General features: G+C 37.0%; 1 protein-coding gene across 4 annotated transcripts in view; it reads left to right on the top strand.

Moving 5' to 3' along the window:
• Positions 1 to 13,631, top strand: part of ITPR2 (inositol 1,4,5-trisphosphate receptor type 2) — a 502,163-nt gene that overhangs the window by 193,662 nt on the left and 294,870 nt on the right. For all 4 annotated transcript variants that reach the window (XM_081311949.1, XM_081311950.1, XM_081311951.1 and 1 more), the window contains 5 exons: positions 2,297 to 2,490; positions 5,827 to 5,956; positions 8,258 to 8,315; positions 10,589 to 10,754; positions 11,883 to 12,056. In XM_081311949.1, the coding sequence (XP_081168075.1) occupies positions 2,297 to 2,490; positions 5,827 to 5,956; positions 8,258 to 8,315; positions 10,589 to 10,754; positions 11,883 to 12,056 (722 nt within the window). The remainder of the gene's footprint in view (positions 1 to 2,296; positions 2,491 to 5,826; positions 5,957 to 8,257; positions 8,316 to 10,588; positions 10,755 to 11,882; positions 12,057 to 13,631) is intronic.

The following is a 13,631-nucleotide window of genomic DNA, read 5'->3' as shown; positions in this document are numbered from 1 at the left end:
TCTCAACTTTGTCCAATTTGGAAATTTCCTTTATGTATTTTTTTCTCCCCTTTTTTGACTTATGAAAGTAGCAACATAATAATGGTCCCAGACCTTCAAGGAGAAAACCTAAATTAATTTCTTCCTAGCATATGCCACTTTAGAGAAAAACACTACTGTTTTGTGTATTCAAATGTAGAATTGGAGCACTGACCTCTGACTTGTACTGATTTCACATATAGATAAGACAGTGGGTTTTAAAAAGCATATCATCTTTACACAATGTACAAATAATAGTAGTTATGAGTGGTAATAGTGGTTTGGATTATTCAGATTCTCTTGTCATCTTTTAAACATATTTTTTTTTAAAATTATTTGTCCTTTGATCCTTTAGGCATCCCTGGAGTTTGTATTCTTCCGTTAGAGCTGAGTTTTATCTCATGACCCCTCATTTCCATTTGCCTTTCTCTTGGTTTACACCCCTTGATACTTAGGGAAGGGAAAATTCTTTTGCCAGATTCTTAGGCTTTGGCTTCAGGCAGAGTTCCATGAACACCCACGAAGCAAAGACCACTGTTTGGAAAGAAAAGTAGACAACCATTCTTTTGAATTCTTGTTGCTTGTTGTAGGAACTTAGAAGTGAGGGACAACAGCCAGGCTGGAGAGCATAAATCGTGGGAGTGACAGGAGGAACCTTTGACCCAGCTGTTTGTGGTCAGCATAGGGAGTAGGGGCATGGTGCAAATCATGCAGTTTTATTGATGGACAAATGAATAAATCGCCAAACTCAGGAGGAAACACAGAAAGCAGTGATCTTCAGCGGACGCCATCATGTTTGTCACTAACTGATTTCTGTAAATACCTCCAACTAGTTTTTTTGTGGATTTCGAATGGTCTTTTTTTCAAATTAGATGAAGGGATGGGGATTGTATTGGAGAGTACAGACTCTTTCCCCAGATGAGATGTTCTTTTTCTTAAATTGTAGTCACAAGCTTTTTGTAAATATTACAAGAAAGATAAAAATTTCTTGACCCCAGTGGAGAATCAGAATGTCACAATTGAGCATTTAAATAGTTTTTATGCAATCCTGTGATCAGTTGGGTCCATTCTGCCTACTGAGTAGTGTTGCCAGTCAATGGAGTTTTGCAAAATAGAGTTTGTTCATGAGGTAGACAAATGAGAAGAAGCTCCCAGACGCAAACCTGCCTCCCCAAGAATAGATTTAGGGAAGGGTATGAAACAAAGAAACAGGGTGGTCTGAGGCTTGGGGAGAAATGAAATGTGAGGTACTTGGTAGGCTGTGCATGTGAACTAACTTCCCAACTTTTCATGGGAGGTCTGTTTAGAAAATGCTAGTGTTGGCATGATCTGTGCATAGGGTTTTTGCTCTGTGAGGTAACCTGTCCAACATTTGTGGAGATCCAAGGGGTTGGTGGCTTTGGTTTGAGCTGGATAAGGCTGTATGTCCAAATCCCTAAAAGAATGATGAAAACCAATTCTTACCAGGTAACCATATATCAGAAGCATTATTTGTAGTAATGCCAGCAGGGGTTCATTACTTTTTTGTTTAGTAAAGTGGCTTCTATGACAAGTGAAAATAGAGGGCTTGTTCAGGTTTTTTTTCTTAGTTTTGAAAAGAAGAATATGCTCTTTGTTCATTTTGGTTTTTCATATTTCGTTCATGTGAGGTGGGGTGGGGATTTGGTCTACCTGTGTTGCCCAGGCTGGCCTCAAACTCCTGGGCGCTTCAGGATTCTCTGGCCTCAGCCTCTCAAGTTGCTGGAACTATAGGCACTTTCTGCTGTCCCTCCTGCTCTTGGGTTTTTCCACTTTAGGGAGGCAGAATGTCTTAAGGTTCTTACAAGAGAAAAGAAATGTATTTGTTTTCTGATGGGAACTTGGTTGTAGTCTTTGTATCCCTGTTTGAAACTGACTGTGTCATAGACATTAACAATCAACAATTTTTTTTTTTCTTTTTGTTATTGTGAAAGGGCCTATGGGTGTGACAGTTGGTAGGACTTCCTGTGTCACAGAAGAGCCTGGATATTAGGGGGTACCAACAATTTACCTTCAGTGAATCATGTGAAAGCATTTTCTGAGAAAAGTAAACGTGATCTTCAAAAATCCTGACATTTTGAAGTGCGCCTGCAATCACTGAACTCCATCTGTGTAGTCAGAGCCAGAGCAGGGCCCGTACTCCTTTCCTATGTGTCATACATTCTGTGTCAGATTCTTGGCCTGGTTGTGACCAAGTGAGCATGACTGCTGCATAGCTCCAAGTGTTACATGTGTTGACTGTGGCCTTTTCTGGTGCCAGGGAACAACGTCATGAGGACCATCCATGGGGTGGGAGAGATGATGACCCAGATGGTGCTCAGCAGAGGCTCCATCTTTCCCGTGAGCGTGCCTGATGTGCAGCCTAGCATCCACCCCACTAAGCAGGTGAGCCCCACGGAGCATGAGGACGTGACGGTGATGGACACCAAGCTGAAGATCATCGAGATTTTACAGGTGCGCCCCATGACAGACACATTTTGCTTATATTTCACTAAACTTTTTGTTCCCAGTCGCTATGTGAGTTTTCTGAAATGCTGTTTATCTAATTTTATTTTTTAAAGTTATGAACAAGCCTGGTAAGACATCTTACACAGTTGCTATTTAACATATTAATTCTATTTATTCCTTTCTATTAAATATACTAATGATAATATCCAGCAATTGTGGAGTGCTTTGAGCTGGCTAAAACTGCTTTCGTGTGTGTGTGTGTGTGTGTGTATATATATATATATATATATATGTATATATATATATATAAAATATATATATTTTTTCATTTGATATTGATCCTGATTGAATTTTTCCTCATTTAGGAAATATTTATGCAAGGTAGAGTTAATGACTGAATTCCAATTATTTTCCTGTTTGTAACTGAATCAAGCATATGATTCCAAATATCCAGACTTCTTATTGTTGCAAGAAACTCAAATAAAAATTGTTATCATTGGTTCTAGTGATTTATATAAATAACCATCTCTCTGTGCTTTTGTTTTTAAGTGACAGGGAATAATTATTTCTTGAAAAGTTAACGTACTCTAATACCTTAATTTTATGAATTTAAACAACATAAACTCTTACTACACATGCATTATTTTAGTGAATAAATTTCCATTAGAGTAGCTTATAAATTCTTAGCACTTTTCTTTTTTGTTAAGTTTGGAAAGCAGTTTTATGATACCTTAATTATAGCATTTATTCCAGATTTGGAGACTGGAAGCTGGAGTTTTCAAGAATCTCTTAAGATTCTGGATATAGTTTACTAAGTCTTTCATCATAATTTAACATAGACTGAGCTACCAGAAGTGGGTCAGTAGTCCTGGAAGGGGCTGTACATTTTTCATTTAAAGTAATTAGATTTATAATCATAAAAGGCTTCACAGTTCCTCCAGGAATTCCAAAGGCTGAATCCTGAGACACATTGGCAGGCCTCCCAACCCTGTGTTCACGACCCTGACCCAGGGACCTAATGAGCCCCCAGCTTAACATCATCCTACTCGTGGGACGACCTCTAAAACATGTGACCTCGTTTCAGCCCACAGTTGGAGAAAAGGAGCATTAGAAAAAACTCTTAACAGGTGAAAAAGGATGAAATGAGATTCTGAGGCACAGCAGTCAGGGGCTGATTCATTTTTGCTGCATCTTTGGGCACTTTATGAATTCTCCTTCACCCTCTGTTCAGTCTGATTGCTGGTCCCTGGGTCGGGGTCAGTTTCATTGATCCTGTTCTTGAGCATGTTTCTTTCTTGACACTTCTGTTGAAGAATTTCTTTGTAGCCACATTCCTTGGCAGATCTTCTGCTTTCTGCCGGCTCTTCTTCTCTCTCAGGATCCTTCTGTCTTTTTTCCCATTTTTAATGTATCCTTCTTTTTCAGTCTGTTTATTTCTCTCTCATTCATTCTTTCTCTCACCTTTTCTATATGGTCTTTCTCTGCCTTTGTTTTTATTTGTTCCTTTCGTTCATGAACCTTCTATTTGTTTTTCATAATTTGATGTAGTAGAGAATTCAGTGTTTTATTTTGGTTATATTTAGGATTACTAATCTTCAATTAAAAGAGAAAGGATATTTCACATTTAATTAATTTGTTTCTTACTTTTTTTTTTACATAGGCTTTAAAAAAACCCCTCGGATTCCTTGTTGCAGGCCACCTTCTCTTTCTACTCTATTGCTCCAGGTTATCAAATCTGAGAGCTCTTTCTTATTTCCTTTTCCCATGATCTGTCTTCTGCTTTGAAAATCCCCTTATTAACTAAAATCACTTCACCCAGTGTGTGAGTACTCACTGCATATTAATAAAAGAGTCTCTTTGGTGTTTGTTGTCCCCTCTAGACTATAAGCTCTTCCCAGGTAGACTTATATCCTTGGTACCATTTTTTTATCCCTGGCCACTTCCTCGGTACCTGGCTTAACAAATGTTTGGTGAATTAAATGAGTGTGACTTACAAAGAGTGTTTCCTGCCTGGAAGGAGCATAAACATCTGGGGGTGGGAGGGAAAGATGAGAAGGAAGGGGTGAAGGGGGAGGGAAGAAAGGGAGCAGGAAGAGAAAAGGGAAAAGGAGGAGGAGGAAGGGTGGGTGAGTGGAGGGTGGAAGAGAGATTGATTTCTATTTGGATTGGGGAACCAGTGAAAACGTGATGTGAAAAGGATTTAAACTGAACCTTGGAGGCGATCTCAAAAACTGATTATTAGGAGGTAGAAAAGAAGAATATGGAGGGCAACATGAACATTAAAAAGTGAGAAGGTGAGAGAAGTTGTAAGCATTCAAGAGCTCAGGGAACAGAGTCTGAGGGAGAATGAGAGGAGGGGGCCTGGTGTGTGTGGGGGAGGTGAGGTGTGGTGCAGGAGTGGCACAGAGAGAGTGATAAGCTTCAGTGACACCAGGAAATGCCAGCTTTCCTAAAACTTGGGTGACTGCATTGCTTACTGTCCAAATGAGACTCTTGAGAATCTAGGGAGCACTGTTAACTATGCTGAGACACAGAAAGTAAAGGGCCTACCTCAGGCAGACAAGGATGGAAGACAACCATGAAAACCACTCCTCTAATCTGTTGCATCCTGATTTATCCTCCTCGGATTTCCATAGCATCCCTGCCACATGGTTCAGCACTCAGTCATTTCCTATTCATGTAAACAGTGCTATGATTTATTTTCCCAACTCGGTTATCAGCTTCTGGAGAGCCAAGGGCTTCAAATGCTTGAATTGCCCATGACATGACTGAAGACTTAGTACTTAGTTTCTGTTAATGGGAACAGTAACTCTAGCAAAGCCAGCCTACGGAAACACAAATATCAGTGGAAAACCCACAGCACATAGGTACCATGATTTCAGTTGCCCCCTGATGGCCACAACTCTAGGGCTGATTGTAGAGTCAGCTCTACTGTAGCTGAAAGCCCAGCCTTTCTGTGCAAGAATGAAGGCCATAGCTCAAGCATTCTCCTCTCAGAGCCAATGAAAATGCTGCAAAGTGCTCTGTGGAATTACATTACTTCTTCATCTAGACCCACAAGATACCTACCTGGACTATTCAGAGAACAATTGTAGGGTGTCAGACTTCCTTGTTTCCAAAAATTGCTGTGGGATTTGACTAACACTGGCTTATAGAAATGTATCCTTTCCCTTAGTCTTAACATTGATAAACATGTGGACGATGGAATGTTAAGTTCACCAAGTTTCTGACTAGTTCACTTGAAAGGTTGATGGCTGTGTTGCTCTTGGTGCCGTGTAATGAATTGCTTTTTTCAACACTGTGCTAATTAATTGAAAATGTTGTTTTGCATGTTTCTTGTAGTTTATCCTGAGTGTCAGACTAGATTATAGGATCTCATATATGCTGTCGATATATAAAAAGGAGTTTGGGGAGAACAATGACAATGCTGAGACGTCTGCCAATGGCTCTCCGGATACCTTACTACCCTCGGGTAGGTTCTCTGTGACAGTACTTATTGTTTTCATAAGAACTTAAAGGCAACTTTCATATTTTAAAACATCATGGTATTTCTATTAGAGGAAATATAGACATGGTCTCCATTAATGACATGAAAGAATCAAGACAGAACATTAAATAACTTGCCTAAATAGTGGGGAGCATATTTGGTGTTAATTGACACTAAATCCCATGAATTGCTTGTCCTTTGTAACACTTACAACTCCATGAGGGAGAGGTATTATTTCTTGTGCCATGGTACTGATCTGTAAACCCAGGGCAGAGGGGATAAGTTACTTGCTAAAGGTCCTGAAAGTTGTGGAAGAAGGACCCCCAGCCCCTACCCCCACCACGTCTCTTCAGTGCTAACCTGAATCTTAAGCATTGTGGTTTTTTTTTTTTTTTTTAATGAAAATCTAAGAGACATTTTTCTGCCTGGATCAGGAGCAGAGTGTAACATGGTGTTTTGTGGGGTAACCATCACCTGACTTAACAATAAAGGCTGGCATTCCTCAAAGCTCTGAGAGTGATTGTTAGTTTGACTTTGTGCGGTTTTAACTTTGCACAGTTATAAACTGGAGTTGTATTTCAGTTTTCACATTTAAAAAGTAAAAGAATGAAGCCACTCTGTTTCTGAGAGTTAGAGCATAACAACGAAACACTAAAATGGTTTAAAAAAGTTTCTGACTATAGAAAGGACTTAATGATGACTAAAAAATTAAATTAGCATTTTCCCACATAGGTCAGGCTGGTCGTGGCAGGCTAGAAGCTACATCTTATGAAGTAGTTAGCTAGTTAACAGAATTCTTTTTCTGAGGATAGGATTTGCACACAGATATGAAACTTTCTTCAAACTGTAACCACTGTGACAACGTTAGGGACTTCCTCCTCTTTGTCTGTCAATCAGCTTGACAGAAATGATGCATCGATTGCAAGTGTGCAGATAAAATGGATACTAGGCCAATGTCCTGCTGCATGTGTCTGACATCAGCAGATTCCCAAGGCAGCAGGGCCCTGCGGTTGGAGATGGGCTCGCCTGGGAGAAGTCACTTCTGGCACCTTTGCAGCACCGCTCTTTTTTGGCTTCTCAGAAGTGTAGAACCCCAAAGGGCTGTTTCCAGGAACGTGAAGGCAGAACCAGAAAGTCCTGCTGGCGGTTGCATTGACAGAAGCATAACAATTATTGGCTCCCAGAAGCCAGGCTTCGGGAAACATGAGCTCTAAGTGTCAGTAAAGCACCAGAGGGAAGGTCTAGGGGCACCCAGAAAACCTTTTCTCTCTGATTGGCCTGACTGCTTTCCTCATGTGAATCTGTAAGCAATGCCTTACAGATTGGAATGGAAACTTAGTATGGGAGAATTGCTTTTCCATATGTTACTCTCTTTTCTTTTTATGCTTTGGAGGTGAGTAAATGAACTGTATATTTATCACTTAAACATGTTACCTTAATAGAAGTGTCTTCAAAATGTTAGTCGTGGGGAACACTAGGAACTCCTTACTGAGAAAAAACACCCTGTCCACAAGAAAAAAGATGGAATTTTAGAAGTTAGTAAGCTTAGGTAAAAACATCATGTTGTTTGGAAATGTGCAATAATAAGACTTATATGTACATTTTGAGTCTTTGAAAGAGTATCCTTCCATGTCATTACCTATTTAAATTATATGTATGTATATATGTATGTTCATATGTATTTATATATTCATATGTGTAGGTATATGTGAACTGTGTGTGTATGATAATGATCGTATAGATAAGAGGCACCTTTGTAAATGGTGTTTTCTGATCTTCAAATGTATTTTTGACTAGCCAGGCACAGTGACACACACCTATAATCTCAGCTACTTAGGAGCCTGAGGCAGGAAGATTGCAAGTTTGAAACTAGCCTTGGCAACTTGATGAGACTTTATCTCAAGGAAAGAAACAAAGGGCTGGGGACATGGTCAATGGTGGAGTGCCCCTGGTTCAATCTGTAGTACCGCATAACAAACAAATATACATATCTTTGACTACAATAACACATTAGTTTTAAACATAGCTTGCATTAAAAAAAAATGGAAACTTAGTATGCATGAGGCCCTGGATTCAATACCCAACACTAAAATAAATAAGTAAATGGAAACTTCAGTTAAAATATTAATGTCTCCGCAAGGCTATATTTTAATTTTTAAACTATTAGTTGACCTTTGGTGGCCTAAATAAAGGAAGGTAAAAATAAGTTCAGGTAAGTTAGTATTAATATGAATATGGTGGCTCCTGATTGTGATAAGATAAAGATTTTACCATTTATCTTTGCAGCTATTGTTCCTGATATAGATGAAATTGCAGCTCAGGCAGAAACTATGTTTGCTGGAAGGTATAGTAACACTCAAGTGTCTTTATTTTACTTGTGAATAAGATTTTACCTGGAATTTTATCGATAACATTTTGTTGTTCACCTCCCTATACCTATTTATTTTTAGATCTTCTGTTGTTGTTAACATAAATTTCTGCCAGAAATGAAGCAGCTAATATACTCTAGAGGAGAAAGCATAGTTCTCCTTTAGGTCAAGTTAAAAAAAAAAAAAAAGAAAAAAGAAAAAGAGATGAGATCAGTGTATTGAACTTTTCCCTGAAGTCTTTGCTTTTCTTTGCTTAAATAATGACAGCACAAGAATGCCCTTTAGCTCCCCTGATGTAAATATCACTGCATGTTGTAAAACATTATTTCCCTGAATCTCATGTATTCCAGGCAAGAAAGTAACTTCTTTTAATGTTATCATTAACTTGATATGTTAACAATAAAACTATTTTCTACTAATTGGAAATAGCCATAATTAAAGAAAACAGTATGCGTTTGGCCTGACTACCCTCCTTTGTTTTGGGCACTCTTCCCTTTATTGTTTTGAAGAGTTTCTTTTTCAGAAATGAAATTAATAGCAATCAAAACAAAAAGTAAAAGAAGCTAAAATTATTGAGATTCTAACATTCATTTTTATTACAGAGTTGACATAAACCAAAACAAAAAGTAAAAGAAGCTAAAATTATTGAGATTCTAACATTCATTTTTATTACAGAGTTGACATAAGAACCTAAAAAACAAAAGACTTCACTAAGCTTTTTGTTGCTTTTGTTGTAGTTAGAAACAAAAACAAAAATTAAGGGGAGAGAGATTTTTATCTCTAGTGAACATTTGATTTAGGTTTGTTTTCATGTCACAGTTATCAGCTTTTGCTTGTTTTTCTATTGAAATGTTTTCCTATTCATCATTCTTGGGAAGAAAGACTTAACCAGTGTGTGATTTCACCTTAAAAATCCAGTCATGTGATGCTCATGGTGTTTTGGTCAAAGACAGCCACATACACAGTAGTGGTTTTATAAAATTGTAATGGAGCTGGAAGATTCCTGTGGCCCAGTCACACTGCAGCCATCGTGTTGGTGGAGGATAGTGCAGTGCTCATGTGTTTGTGGTGATGCTGTCTAGAACCTCCTGTGCTGCTAGTTGTATTGAAATATTCGACATATGATTTTGTACCTGACATGTAAATACCTGATACTGATAGTAAATGCTGTGTTGTTGGTTTATACATTTGCTATATGATACTTTTTAGTATGATTTTAGAATTTATTCCTACTCACTAAAAATGGTTTTCTATATGCTCTTGTTATACCAGCAGCACCCTCATTATCTTGTCTCTTGTTTGTATCATTTTTTTTCTCTTGTGCTTAATTTAACCTTCTTTTGGGGGAGGAGTACCAGTGATTAAACTCGACCACTGAGCCACATCCCCAGCCCTATTTTGTACTTTTTTAGAGACAGGGTCTCACTGAGTTGCTTAGCGCCTCGGCTAAATTGCTGAGGCTGACTTTGAACTCATGATCCTCCTGCTTCAGCCTCCTAAGCTGCTGGGATTACAGACATATACCACTGTACCTGGTTTAATTTAATCTTGTGTGTTTTTTGTTTATCATGGCTGTAAAAGCAATAGAACCCCCCCCCCCCACACACACACACACACACTTCATAGTATAGGTGCATAGTAGGCACAAGTACACTCTATAATGTTCACATGGTGATGATACATTTCTAATGATACATTTCTAATGATACATTTCTCAGAGTGTAACCCCATTATTAAATAGTACATGACTGTAGATAGGCCTTTTACTCCATTAGAGTCTTATTCAGAGACCCATTATACCAAACACAGAGTTGCTCTGGTTTGGCCACATGATCATGTACATGTGGCCTTCCCTTCTCTAGCCCTTTCCCACCAGTCATGTAGGGATCTTTTAGGATCTGGGGAAAATCAATCATTGGTAGATATTCTCCGTAAATACTCTGAATGGGTTCAGATGCCTGTCTTTCCTCCATGCCTAGGTGGCCAGCTCATCCTGGTTTTGCCTAGGAACCTCCTGAGTCTTAGACAAACTAGGATGGCTAGTAACCCCTACTTTTAAGGACAAATACAGAGTTTTCTTTGTAATTGTTTGAGAAAACAATTACAATTATATGAGGGAATCTTCCCATTCACTTCCTAATTTGGGAAAACAAGTCATTTAACTCTGAAAATGTAGATACAAGTTTAATCAATTTAATATAAGATGTTATGTAAATATGTTACTTTAATATTGTTTTTGTTTTTATAGAAAGGAAAAAAATCCGGTGCAACTTGATGATGAAGGAGGCAGGACGTTTTTACGGGTCCTCATTCATCTGATCATGCACGACTATGCTCCTTTGCTGTCTGGAGCCCTGCAGCTACTCTTCAAGCACTTCAGCCAGAGAGCGGAAGTTTTACAGGCATTTAAACAGGTGAGCTTGTTGCCAGGAATGTATCTCTGTGGTAGGGCAATTGCCAGGTATATATCATACGTTGAGTTCCTGAATTCAATCCTGGAACCTTAAAACAAAAAGGAAAAAAAGAAATAAACAGGTAAGATTGAGGGGTCCACAGCTGAAGCTTTGAAAATATCACCCACCCTGATTTCATGGTTGCAGAATTAATGAGACTGCGTGGCTTTTGCTGGAGATGCATTATATTTTTAAAGATACAGATGGTCTTGTCTACGTCAAGAGTTCCCCACAAGAGATTTTCAGATAATGTCTTTAATATGAGTGACAGGCACTAAGGTTTAAGAAGGCACTGGAAGATAATACATTAGGAATTTTGTTGCCTTTGTTATTATTTTGACCCCAAATTTTACTGATATATTGGGAAGGACAAGTAGTAGCTCTGAAATAAATACTGTGACTCTGAAAAAAAAAAGAAAAGGAACTGTTATGGAATTAATCTTTCTCTTTGATCTTTGAATAAGACATCAGTTTTGAGATTATTAGTCATACTTAAGGGTTTATGTATATGTCACTAATATTTATTTTATTTAATAGGGCATTGATCTTTATTAGGAAGTTTTCTCAGAATGTGCTAAAGAATATGAAATTGACTAAAAGGTAGTCATATGAAATTATATGTATATAAATACATATAATTTTGCATATATGTGTATGTCATAATACTTAGAAATTATAATAAAATAAAAAATTAGATTATTAAGCTTAGATTAGATCTCTATATATTTTTCTGCCACTTTTTAAAAATGTTTCTACCTATTTTTAAATAGTCTCAGAAAAATTGATCTCAACAGTGAAATTAGAATAAGGGTATCTTTTTATGTTAAATTACTTTTCACCAACTTTGCAAAGTTTAGCTAAGGCACATTTTTGTAAAAAATAAAATAAAATTTTTTATAACATGTCAATATATTGGTTATATCCAGGTAAGTTTTAATGGCCAATATACATCTAAAATATTCACAAATGTTCTAGAAATATCAAACTCTACATAAGATATATTTTAAGACTCAGAGTTTGGGCATAAAAGATATAGGAATAAAGAGAGTTGTAAAAATGTTCTAAAGTTTAACATTCTGATGTTTTCAGGTGCAACTGCTGGTATCCAATCAAGATGTAGATAACTACAAGCAAATCAAGGCAGATCTGGACCAACTTCGACTGACTGTAGAAAAATCTGAGTTATGGGTGGAGAAGAGCGGCAGCTATGAGAATGGAGAGATAGGTGAAAGTCAAGTCAAAGGTGGCGAAGAACCAAATGAGGTTGGTTTCCAAGATCTAATCCAAGCAGTATCTTTTAAGTCAGATATGTATGTAGCCACATGCTTTATAATCAAAATTGTTTGTAAGACAACTTTTGTCTGAGCTTCAGAATATAAAAATTTCCCCTAAGTCAATGAACTCCATACATCTTCCCTTTGATTCTTGTCAATTGCTACTACCCATGACCTCATCTGTGTAATTTTTTACTCTGTCTCATTTTCACTATAAATCATATAATTCAAGAATCATGACAATAGCAGGCCTATGGAGAGGGGAATTTTTGTTGTCACCATTCAAAGTGCCTGCTTTTCACCAACCTACAAATCATTTCTTTCATTCTGTCCTTATATAATATATAAAAATATCTAAATAGAAGGACGATATGCTTTATTGTCAACACAAAAATACCAAGAATTTATGCTTGAGTTAAAGAGTGAACTAAGGTGTTGACCTTGAGTCTTCTGTTTTAGTCTTTAGTGGGTTTAATGAGTTGTTCTTTTCCCATTTTACTAATACATAGGACAATATATTCTTTTTGCACAATGTTAGTGGTAATGCTTAAATAACAGCAGACCATCATAATTGATAATCCATAAAGTTTCTTAAGTGCCTGTCAAATGTTTTATTTCGTTGCTTTTTAATCTGCAGGAATATAAGCTATTTAGATAGGTTTAACTGCCTCAGGTTTGGTGTTGTTGGAGAACTCAAGTCATTTTGGGGTGAAGAGTGATAATAGAACAGGTGATAATTTGAATAATCAAAATGCTGACTAGTTTCAAAGGGGGGTTGGATTGATAGGCTACTACTTCTTACTTGTCTCAGGTAATTGTCACTTATCAATAAGAAATTTTTTTACTTCATCTTTCAGAAACTTTTCTTGTGATTTTTGTAATGTGTTCATAGAATGCAGAATTTCTACTCCATGAATATTTATTTTATGACCAATTTGGGATGGTGAGAGAATAAAGTTCTCCCATAATGTATTTAAGACATAAGAGAAGACTTAATATTTATTTAGTACTTGCTACATTCCACATTTTAGAATAAATATTTTTATCTATGGAATCTCTTTTTAAATGTTTCAGCAAACTTTGGAGACAGTTGTAAGCATTACATTTCTAACGCTAAATACACTGAAGCTCAGAGGAACCAAGAACCTCCTCAATGTCAGCCAACTCTGTGACTTAACTGAAATTTGAACCCAGCTTTTTTGATAACAAGATCCAGGTTCTTTAGTGTGAAATTTCATTTAATGATATTTGTGAATATATTATGCTTTCAAAAGTTATAATATCTTTTTCTTTTGAAAAATACATATTTTACATGTATTCTGGGGAATAGGAATACATGCATTCCTTTTTCAAAAAATTCCATTCTTAAAAAAATGAACCTTAGGAAAACACATTTTATTTTTTGTAGGAATTTGAAAACAACAACAACAACAACAATAATAAAACAAATCCTAAGTTGAGAAGAATCTCTTCTACATTAACATGGAAGATGTTAATCGCTACTTGTAGTTTCCACACACTGAGGGAAGATGGTAGAAAGAGCCTCTATCATAGTGTGTATGCC

Source organism: Spermophilus citellus (assembly GCF_964194105.1).
Source record: "Spermophilus citellus genome assembly, chromosome: 10".
Classification (NCBI taxonomy): domain Eukaryota; kingdom Metazoa; phylum Chordata; class Mammalia; order Rodentia; family Sciuridae; genus Spermophilus; species Spermophilus citellus.
The sequence above is the reverse complement of the archived record's forward strand: the minus strand, read 5'-3'. Positions and strand labels throughout refer to the sequence as shown.